Here is a 25,158-nt window from a genome sequence, read left to right as displayed (position 1 = left end):
GCCACAAAATGTTGCAGTTCCTCCCAACCAGAGGTGGAGCCTCTTTCTTTCCTTACCCTTTAAATCTGGTATGGCCTTATGGCTTGCTTTAACCAATAAAATGTGACAGAAGTTTCACTGAGCAAGTTCTGAGTCTAGGCCTAAGGAGTCTTAGTATTATTGCTCTTGGTCTTAGAACCCTGAGATCTTTAATGTGAACAAGCCTGGGTTAGCCTGGTGGATGATGAGAAACATGTGGTTCACTTGCTCCAGTAGCCCCAGACAATAGCCAGATGATGTCCAGAATGAATGCCTTGAAGTTGACAGGCAGCTGATTGCAGATGCATGAGTCTTGAATGAGATTCAAAGATGTACTCTGGCTAAGCCCAACCCACACTGCCAACCCACAGAATCATGAGCTAAATAAATGGTTGTTTGAAGCCACTAGGTTTTTGCAAGGTTTACTTTGTAGTGGAAAAGGATAGAGATCATATTTAATTCTTACCTCTATATATTTAGGATAACAACTTCTTAGTTCCTTTCCTATAGTTATAGCAGATGAGCAAAAGGTATTCATTGATATTTAAATGTAGTTTTTTCCTCTAAAAAAATTTAAATCTCAATGCCTAAAATATAAAAATGAGACAGACTAATGAGTTATTCCAGTCAGAATTTTGGTATGAGACTAAATGTAGTTGGAAACAGCCATGTGGGCAAAACCCAAAAAAAGTTTGCAATAAAAATGAACTTTAAATTCTCCTGCCTGATTATTTTTCAAAGCAAATGGAAACACTTGATATTGACATATGATATTGAAACGTTTGCAGTTTAACATGGTAGAGCTATGGTAATTTTAAACACCAGAGACACTATAGCAGACTGTTGGAATGATTAGTGATGTGACGAGTTCAGTGAGCAAAGCATGTCACAGGGTCCCTTATTTTGGGGAAAGCCACAAGTATTTAACTGTTCTTTACTATGCAAATGATAAATAATGGCAATTGAAGTACAAGTTTCAAAAATGCTTTTAGGAAATACTGTCACTATATTTAATAGGTACTTTAAAACAAATTTTGTAAATATAGTATATCTATTTATGGGGCTATCAGTAGTTAGAAAGGATAAAATGCAGTATTTTTTAGTCTTACTGAGGCTTCTTAAGATGTACGTAGTCTTTGAACAAGTTAGTAATGTTGTATCTTCACAGGTAAAGCAATCTAAATTATTTTAGCTAATTTTGCTTGAAAATAGTAAATTACCTGCACGTTATGCACATGTACCCTAGAACTTAAAGTATAATAATAATAAAAAATAAAAAAAAAGAAAATAGTAAATTCTTTTGGTTTTATAGAATGTGTAAGGTATATAAAGAAAAAGAGTTGACTTTAAGGTAATTCAAAAATTATCAAAGTATTACCTTACCTTATGCTAGCAGGTTGAATAACTTTGAGTAATGAGCTTAGTTGAATTCAATTGAACATTAATTCTAAGAACCAGCTTTTCTGCTAATGACATGCCTATTTATTAACTCAAATTTCTCCTCAAGTTTATTTCTCTCATCAGTATAATATCTGAATATTCTAAAGCTTATCATGTTAAATAGTTGTTTAGAGGTCCATCTATCTGTTAATAGACAAAGAGCTCTATGTAAGAGAGCTCTGGCCTGGCCTTATTGAGCCATACTCTGGTTAATACTGTACACATTACAGGTAACCATTAAGTGTTTGCAAAGTGAACAAATTTATCAAATTTTTCCTGACATTGATATATTTTTATTTTTTGGTTGGGTAATTCAGCAGATAATAAAGATATAAGAAGTGCTGATATATAAGGATATACAATTCTATTTGTTTATATAATAATTAAACAAATATTTTATTTAGTGTATATTTCTTTTAGCAAATATATCTGCCAGGCATGATGCCAGGTGCTGGCAGTGGTTGGCAAAATAGATATAATCCCTGTCCTAAAAAACTTTATTGTTTAGTATGGGAATAAATGTGAAAGGAAGCAGAAGTTCTGATCTTAGTCCCTGTTTTCCTTAAGTGCACTTATTCTGAGAGCTGCCTTTAGAGAAACAAGCAGCCTCACGAGAAAAATCACACAGTCCTCAGGGAATTATCTCAATGACCCTAAAAATTGAATGTTAAGAGTCGTAATAGTTAATTTATATTTTATCTATACCACAGAAAGCTTCAAGCAACATGTAAATTTATGTAAAACACGTATACTTACGTTAGGCAAGATACAGTTTATCCCTGGATTTAATTTGGAAAACATCTGCAACTTTACTTTTGCTATGTATATGTACCTTGCTACAATTGAAACCAAGAATAATCATGGTCATTTACTTAACTCTCACAGGGGATTTGAGTAGCCCTCTTTAATACAGAATTACTATAGTAATATATGAAATGAAGTTTAACTCTAAGATCATTATTTATTGGAATTTAGCAGACAAAACTTCAGTATCTCCCATATTGTATCATGCTCACCCTCTACCTGTAAAGTCTTTTTTCTTTTGTACTTCTTCTCTCTGCTTTGTCTGCAAAACTTACTCTAAGAGTAGGCTCAGGTAACATTTGGTTTAGGAAGTCTGCCCTGCTTCCACGGGTTGGGTGATGTGTACCTTTGACTCAGCTCCCTGAACATACTTCTTTCATTACAATTGCCATATATCTCTCTATATGTATGTTCCTCTATAAGACTGATCCTAAAAGACAGTACTTTAGTTGTATTCATATACCTCCCATAGAAGGTTTGTTATTGATTAATGCAGAATCCTTAGCTCCTGAACAGTGCCTAGTGTATGAATGCTCCACTTTTTTCCATGGAATTGAGATAAAATAAGAATTTATCTACAGTTGTCCCTCTGTATCCATGGAAGACTGGTTGCAGGACAGCATAGCACAATGCATGCTTGCTCAAGTCCCTTATATAAAATGGTGTAGTATTTGCATATAACCTAATGCATACTCTCCAGTATACTTTAAATTATCTCTAGATTAGTTATAATATCTAATATAATATAAATGCTAGGTAAATAGTTGTTATGCTGTACTGTTTTATATTTGTATTTTTTTGTTGCATGCTGTTATTGATTTTAACAAAAATATATTTTAAAAAATATTTAAAAATATATATTTTTAAAAAATATTTTAACAAAAATATATTTTAAAAAATATTTAAAAAAATATATTTTTAAAAAATATTTTAACAAAAATATTTTCCATCCACATTGGTTGAATCTGTGGATACAGAACCATGAGACAGAGGCTGACTGTATTGTACACTGATAAATGCTCAATACAGCCTTCAATTATTCATTAAAGATAATGGTGTCATGCTTCTCAAATTCTTTAAAGTGACCTTTTCCAGGTCCCTTGTATAATGGATACCAGATGGAAAAAGGAAGTGAATAATAGTCCAATAGTCTTTTCTAAAATTTCCTCTTCCTCCTTTTCTGAGAGAGAAAACATCTCTGAGATGCTACCTACTCAGTTATTAATTCTAGGCTCCTAAAGCTGATTTTTATGCTGTAATATGATAAAAATAGTCCATGAAAGAAACTAGAGGATTCTGAAAAGCTGAAAACTAAATATATCATAACACTTAGTCACCCCTTAGAATTTAATACAAAACAGATGCCGAAAGAGAAATTGCAAAATGAAGGTAGAATTTTAAAGGTGTCTTAGAAATAATGGCCTCTCAAAAACCCAACTCTTTGAAAATCACTTTGAGAAATAACATAGGAGTCAATCAAATAAAAACACAATACTTACGTATCAGTAGTATTTCAGAATGTAAAACTGAACGGTTTGCTTATAAAAATCCTAAAACTTATGTGGTATTAGATAATAGGGACAATCTTTTATCTAAGAAGGCTTTCAAAAAACTAAAAAGAAAAATCTTTTTCATATATTATTCCTACAAGGTAAAAATTCCAGTATTCGGGGCCTTATTATATTATGCATTTCAGCATTCTCCACGTTAAATTATGTCTCATAGATACATAGATATAGGTAGGGCATTCTCCTTAAAATAACACAGTGCTTATGAAACGTATCAGTATTTCTTCAACACGATAACTAGAATCCATTGTGTTTTTCTCTTTTATAAGCAACTCCTGTGATTATTATCTCCAGAGAAAACAATTACTTTTAGGACAACATTAAAAATACTTAAATTTTTATGTGACGTAAAATGAACAAACATGTTGATCACCGACATATTTTATAGTTACAACGGAAGTTAGAAACTTCCTCTGTTAACTAACATTGTTTAACCACAGGCTGAGGTGGGAGGATGGCTTGAGTCTGGGAGGTGGAGGCTGTCATGAGCTGAGATTGTACCACTGCACTTTAGCCTGGGTGGTGGAGTGAGAGCCTGTCTCTCTTTCCTTTTTTCATATTTATCTATATTTATAGATCTAGATCTATAGATCTATAGGTATCTATATATCATCTCTCCATACAGATCAATGAGAGATATATAGACATCTATATATAGAACGATATATCTATTTATCTGTCTATAATGATATATATATTAGTCAATGTTTGTTTCTTGGTGACCTACTCTGAATGGCTAGTTTTTAGTTCATATACTCCTATGTCTAATGATTCCTTTAATAACTACAAATACTTATTTGGTCTTTAATGTGCACGCGGTACTGTGTTAAATTCAGCAAATAAGTATGTTCCTAACTTTCAGAAACATAAAGGCTAGAAGAGAAAAAAATCGAGCAAATGTTTAAAGCAGCATTTGATACCTGCTCTGGTGGCGGGATCTGTAAGGTATAATGGAAGCACTGGGAAAAGACTTCAAGCTGCCTTGAGGCAAATGCTGCAGTTTGCAGAGCTTACAAGTCAGGGAATAGTATTCTTGGCAGTGGGTCAGCATGTGAGAACATGATATTTTCAGAGAATTATTGGGCTATGCTGTAAAATAATAAGGGGAAAATGTTAGAAGATGAAGTTTGATATATAGGCTGGAGTTAGATCCAAGATAGGGTGCACGCGTGTGTGTGTGTGTGTGTGTGTGTGTATGTGCACATTTATGTACTTGGATGGAATGGGGAGGGGTAGTATGATAAAATCGACTTGTTAGAAACATGGTAATGATTGCCATTATAGTGTAAAAGGTGGTGAGATGACAGCCCTAGACATAAGTGCTGGGAATAGGACTTTGACTTCAGAAATGGAGAAAAGGAATCAACAGATTCAAAATGGAATTAGTAATATTTGAAAATCTGATGGATATGGGGGTAGAAAAAAAAAAGAATCTGAGACACTTCAGGTATCTGACTTGAAAACTGGATTTTGGTGGCCAAAAATGTGCATAAAACAATGCTGTAAATACATACTTCTTAAGAACAGATATGATTTTAAATGTGGATACCAATTATTTTCTTTAGAAGAACGATTGAGACCCTTGTACTCTACATTCTTTGCATCCACTTCAGTTGTTAAAGCAATGTAACATTGCGTCTCATATACATTTTGAGAGAAGCTTCAAAGCCCAAAAAGGGATGTTGATAAAAATGGGTTCACATACTATAAAATGAAATAATTACAGCCGCCAGAAGAATGAGCTTTAATTAATGGGAAAACACACCCACAGAACATCTGAAGAGGCAAGTGTAGTAGGATATTTTAAGATGTTTCTCAATTAATTCTCAGTAACTTTTATGGGAGAATTTTAAACAATTTGATGATTTTTATCGTACTGAACATATAATTTTAATGTTTTAATAGTGATCCAGTAAGTACAGTAACAACAGATGTAGTTACCCAGCTAAAGAGGTAAGACTTCCATCTTTTTATCATCTCACCGTTGAAAGACACGATGAAGAGTTATGGCTAGTTTTAGTTCTCTCTGTGCTTTACAACAGCAAATCAGATTTGGAACATAGTTCATGGCAATGAAGTTTTAAGTTCAAAGAAGCCCAAGTGATGATGGGGCCTGTTTCATAAATGGGCCTGTGTTGCTCAGGCCTTTGTTAGGTTGGATCTTTACTTGGCTTCCTTCCTGGGGCTCAGTTTTCTCATTTATATATAACTTGACTGACTAACAGTTTAGTTACAGGAATCCAATGAAATAATACCTATGAGGGAAGAAGGGTAAAAAGGGCTGTTAAAGATGTAAAATTATATTTAAATGTTTTAGCTTAGGTCTTACTCGGACAATGAAACTGTTTCAAACTTATTATAAAACAATTAAGGTTTTAATAATCTGACTTATACGGCTGCTTTTAATATAAATATAAATATATATCCATATTTAAAAGAAATATGTTTTTTGGCAAAGGGGAAGGAGATTACCCATGATAGTGAAATGCATAACTATTTGAAAGTGGGATCTCATGTAGTATAAATGTAACCACACAATCATAGTATAAAATTCATAAGAATGAATAATTTTAGAAGAATACATGAAAATGTTACCAGCAGTGGAAATAATTGGCTCACAAATTTGAAAATGGATGAATGATAATTATCTATATTTTTCACAAGATAATACTAAATTTCTAAGTAGGGAATTAAAAATGTAATCTTGCTAAATAGTTCTAGATATTTCTAGATCTGATAAATGATAATGTATTGGAGTTCAGTCCTAGTTTGGATAACTCTTGTATACAACAGTTAAGTTTGGGAAAGTTGTTTATCTTTCTAAATTTCTTTTTCTTCTTTTGTCAAACAATGACAACAGTAACACAATTTCTACACCATAGCGTATTTGAGGGAAGTAAATGAAATAATATTTGAAAAGTCTAGCATATTGTCAGGTATCTATTAGGCATTAAATAAGTGAGAGCTGTAATTCTGGAGCTGAGGAGGGGGTCTGGTCTTTATAATCACCCCTATACACTAATCATCTCTATGCATTCAGCATGAGCTTGGGATGGAGCACGGCTTGAGCCAGATAACTCTCTCTGACTAAAGGCAATTCCCAGAGTGGAACACTGCTGAGAGCTTTCAACCACCAGTATTCTCCATAGCTTGGGGAAGGAGTGGCTCAGTCTTGAAGGGAGGATCTGGGCAACACACCACAGCATCCACTACACTGGCTTACGGTATCTTCAGTTAAAGTTGACACATTATTTATCCTTCCTATTTCAATTGATTGGAATAGACTCACGAGTAATATGAATAGTGAAAGAGAAGTAAAGGAAAACAAGAGGGAGGTAGAGATATGATGAAAAATTGTCAAGGTGTGAACAGCAGTCCCTTAAGATGTAAATAAAAGAAAGTACTGATTATGTGTAAAGTTGAATACTGAGAAAAGATGGTTATTAGGCACCAAACATAATTTAAGTACTCATTTATGTAACTTGAACATTTGATATAAGTGGAAAGTGATAATGTTATAAAGAATGGATCTGATATTATTCATTTATCTGGTTATTCACTCATTCTAAACTTTTTATAGCATATATATAATTAAGACTTGTTTTTGCTTTCTAAGGTTTCTGTCAGATTGGAAAGGGAAAATAGTTTTAAAACCATGAGTCACTGATTGCTCTTCAATGTACAATTACAGGATAATCAATAGAAATTTGCATGAGAAGTTTGTTATGAATATCAGAAAGACTGCTATGTCCAAGTAAGACATTGTCAAAAGTAACTTGGGGTTAGGAGAGAATTTGGTTTAATAAACATCACTGAAATACATCAGATTGACTTTATTGTCAAAGTTAACAACAGAGAGTGCAACAACCCACTGTGGCCAACCAGTGATCACATTTCCCAATCATAGGCACTTCATTCCAGATAAATTCATGTTTTTGTTGGATTAAAAACAACCAACTCAGTGAGAATATAGGATTATTAAAAACTAGTCTGGGTTTATACAGGTATAAAATGGAAAAACAACACTGGAAAAAAACAAAACCTCAAAAAGAGAAAACATATACAGTCCTAGATACATGTAAGCATTTTTTAAATTTCTGGAGTTCCTAAACTAGAAGCATATTTAACTTTTGAAATTTACAACCTAGGAGAGCAAATTCTACTAAGGAGTAAAGAATGTCTTCTTTTTCTCATTCTTCACTTTTTTTTTTCTATCCAATAACCTAAAATATCCTAGCTGTCTCTGGGAATTATGGTACTCTTATCCCCTCAGAGATTACAGAATCCAAGGTATTGATCTAATATTTCCCAGCATGCCCACAATGAAAATCGCCTTTCTCTATGAAAAAGCTTTATACTCTCTCTGACAATAATAACAAAAACCTCCAGTTCTACACCACAATAAAAATTTGCAAGGATACTAGTAACTATTCATAGCACACATGATGTTATGAAACCTGTCATAAAGATAAAACAGCTATCAAAAATGGAACTTCCAAATTAATAAAAATGCTCTGTATACCTACCACAATATAGGAAGTTTGTTTTGGTAGATTATATTTAGATGAACAAAGTGCAGCATATGAATTGGATGGCTAAGCCTGTCTTTTTATATGTGACAACTTGAAGACATTACCTGATTTTACTAATTTTGACAATCTACAGAAAGTGAAGAGGCACACTTCACATTTTGCTCTGTGGGAAAATCTGCTAATTAGAGTTAAATGGAGATGGACAATCAATAAAGTACTGCTTTCCAATCCTGACTGCCCTGGGACCCACAGGAAGTAAGGAAGGGTCTCCCAATAACAGACTGTCTTAGATGTCATTAAGGCAGTCACCTTTCATTTAATTCCAGACTGTGCTAATGTGATATTCCAATTTTGTATAAAAAGTAAAAAAGCAAGGAAACAAATTATTCTGTTATGAAAACAGATTTTAGCAGAATTTTATGCAGTATTTAATTATATTAAAACCTCCAAAATAATGTAGCAGTTGGCTAAGCAGAGAAAATGCTTTATATCAGGTTTTGTTTTTATTGAACCAGGATTGGCTGAATGGCTATTTTATGGACATTCTTAGTACAAAGTGGTGAAAAATAAAATTACTTATTAGCCCTTGCTTTTAGGATTCCCGCAGCTTATCAATACACAAAATATTATAGACTCACAGAATTAAATGGCATATGTTGGTCATATTCATAAACTATGTGAACATACATACATACTAAAAAAAGATGGACATTCTTATTTGCTTTGGGAATGATTTCTACTTTGAGAAGATAGTGAGTGGAGGCACATTTTTTAGCACAGACAAGTCAGGGAGAATGAATATGGTGCACTTTTCTGGGATAGTCTGAATATTCTAAAACCTTTGAAGGTGACCTTTCTTTGTGAGGGTCCCCAAGTTTTGGTTGATGGTTACTGTATGTTTCTGACCTATTAAAATTACAATTTTTTTAAGTTAGGTGAAAGATTGGGAGGGAACAGTAATACAGCAAATATGTGGTGGTCAGGAGGTTGGAACAGAAAATGCGTGGATTACTAGGTTGCCAGCGTTCAGAGCAGGACAAAGAACCAGGAGGTAGGATCTGAACTGATGAGAAAGGATAGGTCCTTAGTGAGATAGGGAAAGGGTAGCGCTCAGAGTCGACGGGACTATATTACATGAAAGTGTGAATGTTAATAGGAAACATAATGAGTCTAAGAGACTGTGAGTCTTTGTTAGATCTTCCGCCCTTTCATGCACTTCCTGTTTAGTGGTGAAATGGCTCCCGGGCTTCGCATGCCAAGTTGATGAAGAAGAGGAAGAAGCATTTGCTCATGAAACCCTTACAGCTTTGTGCCTTAGTAAACTGGCAGTATACCCAAGGATTCCATTGATTTTTACACAATTAATATTTATCAATCAGGAAACAGAATGTTGCCAATTGAGCACTCGCTGTATTCTGAGACTTTTACTCCTTAGGAAATTGCTAATTCTGAAGAAGATAAACTAGGAATAGAAGTATCTGCAATAATAAAATTAATATAGGCTAGAGCTTTTCAACTAATATAAAATTCTCAAGGCACTAAGTGGCTTATATTCTTTCTATTCACCTAATACTCCACAAAAATTCTGCATATGAATCAGACATGTTTCCTTATGAGTCTCATGCTTGGCATACAGGTGATCATAGTTACTCCTACTTTCCAACCTTCTGACATTCAGAAGTGACTGGTAATGAAATGAACTTTAGAGGAGTGAATCCTCATCACTGAAAGGGTTAGGACATGAACTAATGATACTGAAAGAGACTTCTAGATAACAGCCTAGGCCAAACTCAATAATCTGTATGATCCAGCACAACCCTAAGATACAATATCTTTTCTCACCTTTGATTGCCTTTCTTTTTTCTGCTTTGACTATTCTAATTCTACTTGCTGAGGTCTAGGTCAGGTAGCATGTTTTCCCCAAATAACATTACTTCCTATGGTTGTTAAGAAGAATCAGTGAGCTATTGTGTGTGTGTGCATGTGTGTGTGTGTGCCTAGACAGATATACATACACTATCTATCTATCTTAGCTTAGTGTTTGGCGCATAGGTGTTCAATTATTTATTTAGCTTTTCTCCACAATCACAAAATGTCACATTAATCTCTTTCCTTCCTAGTCTTCAACAAAATTTGACTGTGATTCTAAAAGTTAGTAATTGTTTTTATGGTCATATTTTTCTTGAATTGCTTAATGTCTTGCATTATCTTTGTTTACTGAAGACTAGAATCAAACCTTCCTTTTATTTTTATTTCCCACAGTTTATAGACAAAGGCTGAACACATAAGTGGTCAATGAATATGGAGAGAGTTAGCTTTATAAAGGAGAGTGAACAAATGTGTAGTTTAAAAATCACATGATACTGAATCTTATTACCCCAATTTATGTGGCCTGGAAAAGTCTTATTATTTAGTTTCCTCATTAAACATGGGTTCAAAATTCCCGTTCTGCCTTCCTACATGTATTGCTATAACCAGAGAACTGGGTAAATGTGAAGGACCATGCAGCTATATAGCACTTTGGCTCAGTTGCCTATTTGGTTGCAATTTATCAAGTTCACAATGAAAAGGGCAGTTCTTCTCTAGTGGACCATTCTGACTACAAATGCATGAGATATTTTTCTCTGTTAAAAAAGCAGCAAATTGCAGGCCACCATGATATTCAGTATAACACTTCTTTATGCATTGTAAGGATAGAAACTTTCTTATATCCTATATGAATAATTAGAGGATTTCAAGTCACTGGAAAACAGTGGCTCACCACAGTCCTCCATGAAGACTGTGGCTCTGGGGCCACATGGCAATGCTCAATAGCTCAGATGCTATTCAGACACCCCGAGAGGAATCAGAGGTTCTTGTAGACCTCTGACCAGCATAAACTCTCATGTCAAGACACAATAGTAAATGCTTTTATTTAGTTACAGGATGGTTATTTAAGGTCAACACTTACAATGATTATCTCCTTATTATAACCTCTACTTAACAGGTCTACACTGAATGTAAAATCCACAAACTAGTCAACCCCTGCTCCACACAGCTGTCAGAATTATCTTTCTAAAGACAAATCTGAATCATGTGAATCCCTGTTGTGCTCAAAATACAAATCAAATTTTACAGCTCAGAAATCAGTGCCTTTGAGGCCTCTGCTGCTTTCCTTTAAACTTATTCAACAAATATTGATTTATTGTCTACTATACACCCTCACTGGTTCCTCACTGTTCCCAAAACACACACTAAGCTCTTCTGCCCTTCTGTGTTTGCCTGACCTGCTCGCTCTGTCTGAAATGCAGTTTCTCCTAGGCCCTGGTGAAACCCTTCCCCGCCAGGTCCATTTCAAATACCAACCCCTTCTAACAGCTGTATGCACATAGTTCTCTGGTGTAGCTCTGTTATAGCAGATCACAGCCCATTCTGCAATTTCTACCCTTCAATGGAGCTCTCTTAGGTGTGAAGGGCTATGCCTTTTATTTTGGATCCCCATCCCCCAACAGCACTTTGCTTGTAGAATTAAAAAATTTAAAACTAGTTTATTACATTCAGTTTATTCATAAAATTTGCCAAAAACAAAAGGATTTGAATGAATTGGATCAAATGTTTATGTACTAATTGATTGCTTCTCCCCTTTCAACGGTGACTTCAATAATGGATTCGCTCCAAATTAATCAAATTGCTGAATTTGTAAAACATGGCCTAAGAGGGCAACATAAATAGTAGAAGCATTTTCATTATTCATATTTTAATTTAAACATAATTTTTAATTTAAAGTAATATTATTTTTTAGCCTGATATGATCATATGTTTATGTACCGTGTTGAAATGCAGTTCAAAGCAATCATCTATTTTAAAACATAACAATGTGCATTGTATATAGATGTATATGTATATAGATGTATACAATGTACATTGCATATATATTGCATATGTAGGCTATGTAAAATAATTGACTACAGCTTTATCTACAAACTAATGTCTGTGTATAAAAGATACCAGTACAACTAATTGAAAAATAGGGAACATCATTAAGTCATATTTTGGCATCTACAAGATACGAAATATTGTTATATCTTTTTCCCACTTGAGAGGTTTAGTTAATTTATGTTACCTCATGCAGTGGTAATGTGTTTTTCTTCTGATTCATCCTCGTTCACTCACCCACTGGCAGGGTTCTGTCCTAGGACAGTTAGCCTAGACAGTGCTCCAGTAATCAGCACACTCTGTTTCTGCTTAAGTCCCTAAATCCCATTTTTATTTTTTTTACTCTGCTGGGGTAGGTTAGACACCTTAGGAGATCCTTCAAGATTCTTCAATGACTCTTCTTGGAAACTCGGAGCAGGTCTTGAGTCACCCCTCTTGGTTCTCTTCTCAGCCCCATCCTGTCCCTCTGACTCTCAGAGTCTATCCTTGGTCTCACAAAAAGAAGGTATCCGCAAGTCCAGAAGACCTCTCAAATCTCCTTTCTTTATAACATTTTTGTATGTTTTCTCCTAAAGCATTATTTTCCAGACATATTTTACATGGAGAAGGGCAGAAGGGAAATAGAATGTTGTTCTTTCCGTTCTTTACCTTTATATTGTCATACAATGGTATTTTCTCTGGTGTGTGTCCTTAAAGCCAGCCAAAACTCAGTGTTTGAAGTAACTGAGAGAAAGGTGATTGATAGATAATTTCTTATACACGCTATAGTTTTGAAGCTTCCATCTATTTTAAAGTACATATGCATACTAAAAGTATATTTTGGCTATGTACCTTAAAACTAAATGTTTTTCTCCCTTCTCAGTACCATAATTTGCTTTCTTCTTCTGTCTCAGAGTTTATTGTTACTGTCTCTAATCCAAAGCCTAATTTCAAAGTGGGTTGTAATTACATGGGCTTGCATGGAATAAAGAGTCCATTTTGCGCTCTCTGGGGCAAGGAAAGCATATATACAAACAAGAACACAGTAGATATTCTTAACTGCTCACTTTATGGAAAAAAAGGATTTATTGCCACAAATGAATGACATCAATCTAAATATATCTATGTCTAAGAGACAAAAATAATAATTCATGTAACTTCACCAGGTGCATTAATTTTTCTATTGGTATTTTAAAATAAAGAGGGGGATTAGTTATAAAAAGAGGCTATTTATTTTTGGACATATTTTTGCTTTATATATGTGATCACTCAAAATGGATGTTTGCAGACAATCCTAAGAAGATATTTTCTTACGGAATTTTTTATAGAACTGTGATATTTTAAAATTAAATTTTCTTGGTCCGTTTTGCATCATCCATGTTATAAAATTTGTAGGAATAATATTGTAGGAAGGAATGATCAACCCAAGATAAAGGAAGAAGGAAAACCACAAAGCAGAGCAAAATGTGTTTAATTTAACACAATCTAAATATTTTACATATAACTTGGACACAAACAATTAAAATTAGCTCATTTAATGAGATGGTGAACAAGGTAGATGGCAATTGTTTCTTATTTATATACTCTCTCCTATTAATTGGAAAGTAAACCAGAAAGAAAGGAATAGTTTTGAAGAAAGTGGCTAATGTTTGTTACATTGGAAAATGCAACAAAGAGAGCTCATCTTTACTCTTCTAGTAATATACATTTACTAAATTCTAAAGTGAGAAGCTATCTTAGAAATTATCTGGTATAACTTTTTCACTTTATTTCTCCAAAAATTAATGCCCAGGCAAATTATGTGACTGGCTTTATGTTACACAGTTGATTAGAGATGAAACTGGGACTCGATCCAGAGAATTCCTGACTTTGGATTTAGGGCTTTTTTTTTTTTTTTTTTCCCTGTATCCCATAACCTTTAAAATAAAATCCAATTGAAAATGAGTTTACATACTTGGACTCACTAGAGCTATGGTTTTCCAATGCTTCTCAAAGTGTTTAGGGACAAATCAACTGATAATAATAAGTATGCAACAGCATTTTCAATCCAATTTGTAGGCAAAAATTGTATTTGGCTCCATCTCTTTAGCCGATATAGAAGGAAGATTCCAGCCAAAGTCTCTCTTTTTCCACCACCCCGGTTCCATCTGTCTTTCTCCTCCCTCTGTCATTATGTTACTCTATTACATTTTAAACAAGTCGATGGAGGGAAGGGACCTCTTTTCACTTCTCTAGAGTTAAAGCACTGTGATGGTTCTGTAGGATTTGGTTCAAAAGATTTCCCACTCCATTTGGTTGATTGCCATGTAGGTACACAATATAAAAGAAGATATTAGGGAAAAAATGAGTATGTCTTTGTACTGACTTAAGGCTAATGTGCATTTATGACTATGAGTTGCATGTTTAATCTTTATAAATGTGAGACATTAAAGAAATTCCAAAAATTACTGTTCTTGAGGAGAAGGACAGGCAGGCATTTTATTTATTTATTGTATCATAATAACTGTTAATGATGCTTTAAATAATGCAATCGCCACTTTAACAACATAACTTTTAAGAAGTATTGTCAATATTAAATAAAAGTGGCAAAGAAACCAGATTTACATAATGAGGAATTCTCAGTTTTTTCTGGCGGTTTTAAAATAATTACGTATTACTTTCAGTATGACATAACATAAAAAAATGGAAGAAAGTGATTGTTTTTATCAAGCTGATTTCTGTCCTTTTTTTTTTTTCTTAGCATTTCATAGATAAGCAAGGTCTTACATTTGATTCAACATTTCTAAAGTTATCATTACTAAAAGAATAAAAGTGTATTCACTTACGGCCCTGATGCTTTCAAAATGTCCACCTTCTTCATCAAAATCAATAGGCTGTCCTTTCAGAGTCCAGTAGAAAGTGACATCCAAACTAGCATCGTGAATTGCTTTGCAATTAAGAACAATGCTTTCTCCCACTGTCAATTCTGTTCTTTTAGGAGTAAGTTCTATCCTTGTAGGTTCTACAGAAATAAAAATACATTAATTAACATAATTAACCTGCTGTGTTACCATATATTATACTTTATGTTAAATAATTGAGAAAAGAAAAAATCTTTACAATACAGTTGCTGCAGATACATATACTTGAATTTTTACATCTTTAAATAAATAATTATTAAGTAAAATATTAGCTTTTGGATGCTAGGGCGTATTGCCATGCTTTTGTAGGGGACACATGATTTAAGAGCCTCTATTCCTATTAAGAAGGTAACTTGGATTTTAAAAAGACAAGAGACTACCTAATTAGAAGCAGCATTTGACTTTATGGAAGGAGGAACATTAGAAAAAAAGAAGAGGCTGTAGCTTCTCTGACCACTTTCAAGGATCATTAAGTAAATGAAAGAATTTTTACAATAAAAATGTTTTGTGTTTCAGAAAGAATTTAGGGAGGTTTCACTTCTTTAAAGATGAGAGGAGGCTACAGGGCAATAGAAAGCACCTTCCTGCAAATAACTATCTTAACAGAGATAAAAATATAATACTACAACGACGCCACCTTGTATTTGCTTTACACTTGACAGGAAGCTTTTAGGAGTAGAAAAGTATTTCATAATCAGCAGAAGGTACCTCTTTTTGTACCTTTGCAGTATTGTAGATGGCTTAATTGAGATACAAAAAGAACAGTAGAAACGCTGAATGGAAATGTTTTTTGAGAAAACAATGTTTATGTTTAACTTCATGATTCAGTTAAAATTTAAAAATAGACACATTTTTTTACTGGGTTTAGAGCAACTTTGAACAAATAAATGTTAATACAGGCTTTACATTTAAGAGTTAAGTTAGTGTAGCTGATTACATTATAATGTGTTTTGAATATAGTAGAGAGGTGATGAAGATAAGATTTTGGTTTTATCTTCTTTCCTAATTAGATTACTGGTCATAGATATAAGACAATTAACAGTGATTAACAATTGGCTTAATTAACAATTGGCTTAAATTTCCTATTCTAGGTCTATTTTTTGCAACAGTGCAGTCTGATGAAACACCACTCATAACCACTGATCAGATCCTTTAATGTTCCACATCCTTCTAAGCAGTCACTGAGAAAAAAGTGCAATTCTGGGACAGGAATGTCACTGTAAATATTAACATTGTGGAAGTCAAATATTCCATATGGCATTCTAAGTTCTGGCCTCATCAGAGAAGACAGATAAATGCAGTACACTGTAGTTTAAATTTTGTGGGGATTGGAGTGTTCTGAGTAAATAATTAAACTCATGATTAAGAAAATAACATTTTTGTTGTTATATTAAAATTGTCTTTTTATCTAGTATTGCCTTATTATAAAATGGACCGACTAGCACACAGAAGGAATAAGAACTAAAGACTGCGTTTAAGTCCAGTAATGCATTGTATAAATGAAGGTATATTTTAAATTTTGTTCTTTTCATTCTTGATGTTCTCTCTTCTCAAATATCAGAGGACTGGTTATTTTAATTACATTTTTATTTTAAAGATAGAAAAAAATTAATATTTTTATATTTTTATGGCCAGAGTGTGGTTTGCCATATGATATGTGCACAATGAAAACAGTTAAAGATACATTGTGAAAAACATCTGAAGGGAATGCCTAAGACAGATTTTCTATCACTAAACAATGACATAGAGCCTCAACAGAATGTTCTAGGCTTGAAATCGAGCTCATTTTAGAACTAGAAAATGAATGGAAACATATAAGCAGTAATATTAATATTTCTTATATAAAATAAAGGCATATAAAAATTTCATTGATACAGACATCAACAGCCAGCCCTGGAACGAGTTCATCTAATGCGAAGTCCTATGCCAACGCTCCATCATATCCTCCTGCTGCTGCTCCTTTCTGCCCTAAATCCCTAGTTGAATTGATAATAGAGTAACATTACTGATTGATGCTAAAGTTATTCTTGGTAGAGGAAAAATGTTTTTATACTGTTGGCATACTTTTAAATTTTGAGACACTGACTAAAACTTCAGAAAGCTTGCCTCATTCTCTCAGAAATTTTATTCAAAGCAAAATAAAATTTCTGCCAATAAGAGGTTCCTTCCTTTTTGGTACCCTAAATGGTGGAAAGTAACAATTTGGCTGTTTTAGTTCTATCCTTGCAATGTATTTTATAAACAGGAGCATGCACACACTTAAGTCCAAAGATATATGCATTCATATTATATTTATTCTCTTTCTGATAAGACCATGAGACTATGGCAGTAAAACATTTACCCGTGTTGTCTTACCTTTTACAGACAGCGAAGCTATAATTTCAGCGGAACCAAAGACATTTTCCCCTCGGCAAACGTACTTTCCCTCATCTGATTTAGAAGCATTTAGGATCCGTAGACTCCCGTCTGGAAGAATAGCTATTCTGAAAATTATTTTAAAAAAGTTTTTTTTTTTTTCTGTTTTACTGCAATCAGCTAAATAGTAAGAACCAATGATGAAGTCTAAAACCATTTCTAGGATTATAATAAATAAGATAAAGCATCACTGTGAAAATAGGCAGTGATAGTAGAAATATTTTGCCTTTCAAGTAGTATAATAAACTTACTTAAATCTTCTTATATTCAAAAAGGTTAAGGAGTTACAAGATATTTTTCTTTTGACATTTTTTGACAGTTAATTTTAAAACTTGCAGAAAGGGTGACCCTGAGTTTGGTTATTAGAACTTGTTACTACAATATCACCCAGTGATATTTTAATATTAAGCTTAGATGTTTCACCTAAAACCAAGAGTGACCTCAAAAGTCAAATATATATATATATATATATATATATATAAAACAGCATGAAAACATAGAGGAGGACAAGTACAGAACACAAAATTAATTGTATACAGCCAAGAGATGATTTATGGCAGTTCTTCTGTGTTGCCACCAGAGTGGCAAGAGTATGGGCTGCTTGCACTGCACTTTTTAAACATAAGAATATTATATCTAAGTTTGCATTTGGGCTCTTTCAAGACCTTTGTTAAAACTGGACCTTCACTTTCATATGAAGGTGAGAAATTAAAGCATTATTAAAAATTTTTAGAAGTTCAGTGAAAATGAGGCTGACATTTGGAATTACCCTATTCTCCTATGTATTCATCATTCCAGGATTATACAGATTTCAAATTTAATTAGTACTTTTGTCCTTTTCTCCCGTCTATGCTCCAGAAACATAACCTATTATTTCACCAGTGCATCGACCTACTCCAGCAGCCTGAAACATAATAGACACGGCTGTTGTGGTTTTAGTCAATATGCCACTAGCTTTGGGTAAGAACCAGGAGCCCCTGTGAACTTAAAAATCCTAAAATTGGATCCTCCTGATTCTAAGAAGGACAATTTTTTTCAATGGAAATGTGATAATATTAAACTATTTAAGATTTAGAAATAATGACCTAATGTTTAGTCAACATTCTTTGTGTTATTTTAAAATGTGTTTTCAAATTTGCCAACTAGCCAGAGCTCATGGTTATTTACAGCATTGAACTTCATAACAATTGATATTAGATTTTAGGCTGCTGAGAAAAACTGTCCATGAAATTATACTTATATATTTTCATTAATAAAGATATCAGTTTGAAAACGTCATATGGTTTCCAGTATGGATCAAACTTGATTTATGATGTGTAAGAAGGAAGACAAATTTAGAAAAAAGCCAAACTAGAAATGGGGAATTTCATTTTGTCGTTTAAGTCTAGGAGAGATGCTAGCTTAAAATATTTGAAAAACACAATGCCCCTTAAGAGTAATGTAATGCATTTAAGATTGTCAATGAAAAGTTCTATTCATTATATAGCATTCATTTGCTGTGAAAATGAAATGAAATTTATTCCATTTCAACCCCAAAGGTGCCTATGCTACAAAACAATGTATTAGAAAGCAAAAATTATACTTTTTGTAAACAAACAGGCATCCTCTTATAAGAATTACAGATGGTTGACATTTATTTAACTTACTATAATTTATGCTGATTGTTAATATCTTGAAAATATGTGGATTTTACTGACTGGAGTGAATTCTAATCTAGCAGGTAAGAAGTTTGGCTTAAAAGTTTACTTCCTTTAAAGAAATAAATGTATCACAGACACTGGCAGTATTATAGTTTTTGATTTAAGATGAATGCTGTCTTACTGACAGGAGGCAACATTTACATAAACTATTAAAGATCGTTTATGAATGCCCTGTAATTTAGGCCCCTGATCCATTTAGGGATGCAGGATTTTGTGTACCACAACTTTTTTTTTTTTAATTCAATTTATTTTATAATTTTAACTTTTATTTTAGATCCAGGGGATACATGTGCAGGTTTGTTACCTGGGTGGGTATATTTCATGATGCTGAGGTTTCAGATTGATTGATCCTGTCACCCAGGGTAAAGCACAGTACCCAATAGTTAGTTTTTCCTTTAGTAGTCCTCAGTTTTTATTGTTGCCATTTTAATGTCCATGAGTTCGCATTGTTTACCTCCCACTTAAGAATGAGAACATGTGGTATTTGGTTTTCTGTTTCCATGTTAATTCGCTTTGGATAATGGCCTCCAGTTGCATCCATGTTATTGCAAAGGACATGATCTTGTTCATTTTTATGGCTGACTAGTATTCCACAGTGTATATGTACCACATTTTCTTTATATAATCCACCATTGATGGGCACATAGGTTGACTCGATGTCTTCGTTATTGTGAATAGTGCTACAATGAACATATGAGTGAATATTTCGTTTTGGTAGAACTATTTATTTTCTTTTGGATATATAACCAGTAATGGGATTGCTCAGTCAAAAGGTAGTTTAAATTCTTTGAGGAATCTCCAAACTGCTTTCCATAGTGGCTGAACTAGTTTACATTCCCACCAACAGTATGTAAACATTCCCTCTTCTCCACAGCCTTACCAGCATCTGTTGTTTTGTCTTTTTAATAATAGCCATTTTCACTGGTGTGAGATGGTGTCTCATTGTGGCTTTGATTTGCATTTCTCCGATGATTAGTAATGTGGATCATTTTTTCATATGTTTGTTGACTTCTTGTCTGTTTTGTTACCGTTGTTGTTTTAAGACAGAGTCTCACTCTGTTGCCCAGGCTGGATGGAGTACAGTGGTGTAATCACAGCTCACTGCAGCCTCAACCTCCAGGGGGTACAAGGGATCCTCCTGCCTCAGGTCTCTCCTCGCCCCCTGTAGCCCACTATGCCTGGCTAATTTTTGTATTTTTTATAGAGGTATGGTTTCACCATGTTGGCCAGTCTAGTCTTGAACTCCTGGCCTCAAGTGATTTGCTCACTTTGGCCTCCCAAAGTGCTGAGATTACAGGAGTGAGCCACTGCACCTGGCTGGCCTCTTATATGTCTTCCTGTGAGAAGTGCCTGTTCATGTCTTTTGCTCTTTTAATGGGGTTGTTTTTCAGTTGTTCAATTGTTCATGTTCCTCATAGATTCTGGATATTAGACCTTTGTCATGTGCATAGTTTGAGAATATTTTCTCCCATTCTGCAGGCTATTTACTACATTGATAGTTTCTTCTGCTCTGCAGAAGCTCTTTAGTTTAATTAGGTCACACTTGTCAATGGTTTTTTTTTTTGTTGTGGTTGCAATTGCTTTTGAAGACTTAGTCACAAATGTCCCAAGGCCAATGTCCAGAATGGTGTTTCCTAATTTTTCTTTTAGGATTCTTATACTTTGAGGTCTTACATTTACATTTTTAATCCATTTTTAATTATTGTATATGATGAGAGGTAGGGGTCCAGTTTCATTCTTTTGCAAATGACTTGTCAGCTATCCCAACATCATTCATTGACTAAGAAGTCCTTTTTTCATTACTTATTTTTGTTAACTTTGGTAAGATGACTGTAGGTATGCAGCTTTATTTCTGGTTTCTCTATTCAGTTCCATTGGTCTATGTGTCTGTTTTTGTACTACTACCATGCTGTTTTAGTTACTGTAACCTTATACTATAGTTTGAAGCCCTGTAATATGATACCTCCAGCTTTGTACTTTCTGCATGGAATTGCTTTGCTTATTTGGGCTGTTTTATGGTTTCATATGACTTTTAGAATATGTTTTTCTAGTTCTATAAAAAAAAAAAAGAACATTGGCAGCTTGATAGGAATAGCGTTGAATCTGTAGATTGTTTTGGGCAGTATGGCCATTTTAATAATGCTGATTTTTTCAGCTTTGCTGACAATACGATTCTATACCTAGAAAACCCTAAAAGACTCTGCCAAATGGCTCCTGGAAATGATAAACAACTTCATTAAAGTTACAGGATACAAAATTGATGTACAAAACTCAGTATCATTTCTATACACAACAAGCAAGAGTGAAATGAAGAACATAATCCCATTTATACTAACTGCAAAAAAGTAAAATGCCTAGGACTATATGTAACTAAGAAGGTGACAGATCTATATGAGGAGAACTATAAAACACTGCTGAAAGAGGTAATAGAAGAAACACACAAATGGAAAAAACAGTCCACAATGTTTTTTGTCTGTTAAGTGGCAGTGTCATTTCTCCAAAATTCTGTCCACTGAATAAAATTGCAAATGCTTAACAACTGAGCTTATTTTTTTTAACTTCACAAAAATACAGATTAGATAATGTGATTTATATTACAATATCCGGTTATTGCACACATAATTACTTATATGATTTAATATTGAATTAATACTTCCTTACAATACAGGCCCTTTGTCTTCTCTACTGTTACCATGTGGCTCTTCCATTACAGAATTTTCATATATGGGGATTAATTCTGCTCAGACATTCTTTGACTTGAAGAAAGGGAGTGAAGGGAGAAGTGAGGTGAAGGTTTTTAGGGGCTGGGAGAGATTTTGGAAATTTAAATCAGCATTCTTGCATTCAGGATCAAGTCACACTTATGTCCTGGACTCTAGACTTCTCCATAAGTTTCTGTCTAGCCCTGGAGATGTCTTGCTTCTCACCTTGCACCTAGTTACTCCATCTCTGCTTTATTAACTGTCCAGTAGCCCAGTTCATGTAGGATATCATTGTGATTACCCCTATCTTGCAAGAATTTATTATTGACTTCTTGTTGCCTATCTTGATTTTGGGGCCATTTTCTGGATCCTATATTTGTTATTTCATTTTATTTTTATTTATTTTTGAGACAAAGTCATGCTCTGTCACCCAGGCTGGAATGCAGTGGTACAATCATGGTTCAGTGCAGCCTCAACCTCCTGGGATCCAGCAATTCTTCCTCCTCAGCCTCCTGAGTAGCTGGGACTACAGGCATGCACCACCATGCCTGGCTAATTTTTGTATTTAGTTACTTATTTATTTGTAGAGATGGACTTTGCCATTTTGCCCATGATGGGCTCAAACAATATACCTCTTGGCAACCCAAAGAGCTGGGATTACAGGCGTGAGCCACCACACCCAGCCTGGACCCTCCATATCTATGTTTGGCTTACTGTCAGATGCTACACAACTTAGATTAAACATCTACAAATAGACTGCTTGCCTGGAAGTACCATCTATTTACCCATTGCGATATTATTTAGTGATCTCTGATTTCTAGATTACATTAACAACAGAAATTTATTTCTTTACAATTCTGGAGACTGGACAGTCCAAAATCAGGTGTAAGAATGGTTGGGTTTGGGTAAGGGCTGTCTTCCTGGCTTACAGATTGCTGCCTTCTCACTGTGTGCTCACGTGGCCTTTCCTCAGTGCATATGTGTGGCAGAGAGAGAGAGAGGTTTCTCTTCCTTTTCTAAAACATCACCAATTCTATTGGATTGGGAGCCTATCCTTATGAACACAATTAACTTTAATTACTTCTTAAAAGCCCTACCTCAAATACAGTTACATTGAGGGTTAGGTCTTCAACATATGCATTTTGGAAGGACACACTTCAATCCATAGCATGTCCTTCCTCTGCTTCCACAAATTCACAAGTGAAGTTAGGAATCATTTTTCCCCTTAATGTGTTGTGTACTTGTAGGAAGCCAGGAAATAAATACTGAGACCTCACTCTTCTTTATCACTTCCACTGCCCCATTCCCAGGGACAATGGAGCCCAATGATGTATTTCTTAGGGGTCAGTCTCTTGGGGCATGGTGAGAGTACTGAAGAGTAGAGAATGAATTTGGAGAGGAGAATGGAGGATAACTGATCAGGGTGTGTCACAATAGTTGCAAAAAGCTAGATATGAATTCTTAGACTTAAGATAGCTGAGAGAGTAGAACTTAGCCAGTAAAACTTCATTTACATATCAAAGAACAAACCCCCCCAAAAGTTAAAATGACTTGTTTAAGCCCATGACTTATTTATAAGTCAATTTTCACACTGCTATAGACATACCTGAGACTGGGTAATTTATGAAGTTTAATTGACTCACAGTTCTTCATGAATGGGGAGGCCTCAGGAAACTTATAATCATGGAGAAAAGGGAAGCAAACATGTCCTTCTTCACATGGCGGCAGGAGAGAGAGAGCCAGGGTGGGAAGAGCCTCATATAAAACCATCAGTTCTCATGAGAACTCATTACCAATCCAGAGAACAGCATGGGGGAACCACCCCTGTGATACAATCACCTCCCACCGGGTCCTTCCTTCAACATGTAGGGATTACAATATTAGATGAGATTTAGGTGGGGATACAGAGCCATACTGTATCAACTTATTAATAAGAAATATAATTTATAAATGATTCCTATGTATCATATGTAAACACTTTAGAAAATAGAAAAGTAATAGTTTTCCATTGCTGCATAACAAATAGCTATTAATGAACTAAACATTCATTCTTTTGGTTAGAAGTCTGGGTGGATGGGCTTAATTGGATTTTCTGCTAACAGTCTCAAAATGTGTTGGCCAGATTGGGCTCCTCTCTGGACACTCAGGAGAGGAAGCTGCTTCCAAGCTCATTCCTGTTGGCAGAATTTGTCTTGTATGTGTCCCCGTTCCCTTGCTGTCTGTCAGCTGGGTGCTGCTTTCAGCTTCTGGAAGGCACTTACATTCCTTGGCATACATCCTCTTTCACCAGATTAGATTTCTTTTTGGTATCATATCAGGGTAGATATTATATCATAGAATCATTAAATAATCATTAAATAAGACCTTATGTTTTAAAGCAGGATAGGGCTGTGTTCACATGACTGACACTGACTACTCTAGGTGTGATCTTAAGCAAAATTTCTTAATTTCCTTCCTAAAGGTAAAACTGTCATAATATCTAACTAGTTCTTTAAAAGTATTGACTAGATAATATATGTATGTGTAGTGGTGTGTGATATACATTAAATTTTTCTCAAAATATAAGTGAAATGTGTGATAAATGTTAAAAAGGAAATTGTAGAGAGTGCCAGGAAATAACACATAAACCTCAGCTACTTACAGAAGTAATTAAGTCTTTTCTCAAGGAGTAATATTTGAGCTGAGAACTGAAGGGTAATTGATTTGAGCTTATCATTCAGTGTGGGAAAGCAGGGGTAACTGCATTTGCAAAGATCCTGAGGTCAGAAGGATCACGAAACCTTGAAGAAATGGCCAATCATGATGGTAACAGAGAGATGGTCAGAGAGGGGTAAAAGATGAGGCTGGAGGTGGGCAAGCGGGAGACCCTGTAGAACCTTGTGTCCTATGAAAATCATTTGTTGTTAATTTTAAGGGCAATGGGAAGCTACCAAAAATTTTAAACAACTTTACTGAGGTATTATAGGCATATAATAAGCGCACATGTTTAAAGTGTATGCTGTGAAAAGTTTTCATGTATGGATGTAGTCATAAAACCATTATCATAGTAAAGATAATAAACATATGCATCACCCTCAGAAGAATCCCTGTGTTCCCTTGCATTCCTCCAGCCGCTCTCACCCCATCTTTGTCCTAGGCAACTACTTATCTGTTTTCCATCACTATAAGTTAGTTTGCATTTTTCT

General features: G+C 34.4%; 1 protein-coding gene across 1 annotated transcript in view; it reads right to left on the bottom strand.

Moving 5' to 3' along the window:
- Nucleotides 1-25,158, bottom strand: part of CNTN5 (contactin 5) — a 1,322,079-nt gene that overhangs the window by 153,093 nt on the left and 1,143,828 nt on the right. Inside the window, exons 14-15 of the mRNA XM_038004871.2 lie at nt 17,512-17,639; nt 15,082-15,257 (exon numbers count right to left, since the gene is read on the bottom strand). Coding sequence (XP_037860799.2) covers nt 15,082-15,257; nt 17,512-17,639 — 304 coding nt within the window. The remainder of the gene's footprint in view (nt 1-15,081; nt 15,258-17,511; nt 17,640-25,158) is intronic.

The sequence above is a fragment of the Chlorocebus sabaeus genome, chromosome 1 (genome assembly GCF_047675955.1).
Source record: "Chlorocebus sabaeus isolate Y175 chromosome 1, mChlSab1.0.hap1, whole genome shotgun sequence".
In the NCBI taxonomy this organism is placed as follows: Eukaryota; Metazoa; Chordata; class Mammalia; order Primates; family Cercopithecidae; genus Chlorocebus; species Chlorocebus sabaeus.
The sequence above is the reverse complement of the archived record's forward strand: the minus strand, read 5'-3'. Positions and strand labels throughout refer to the sequence as shown.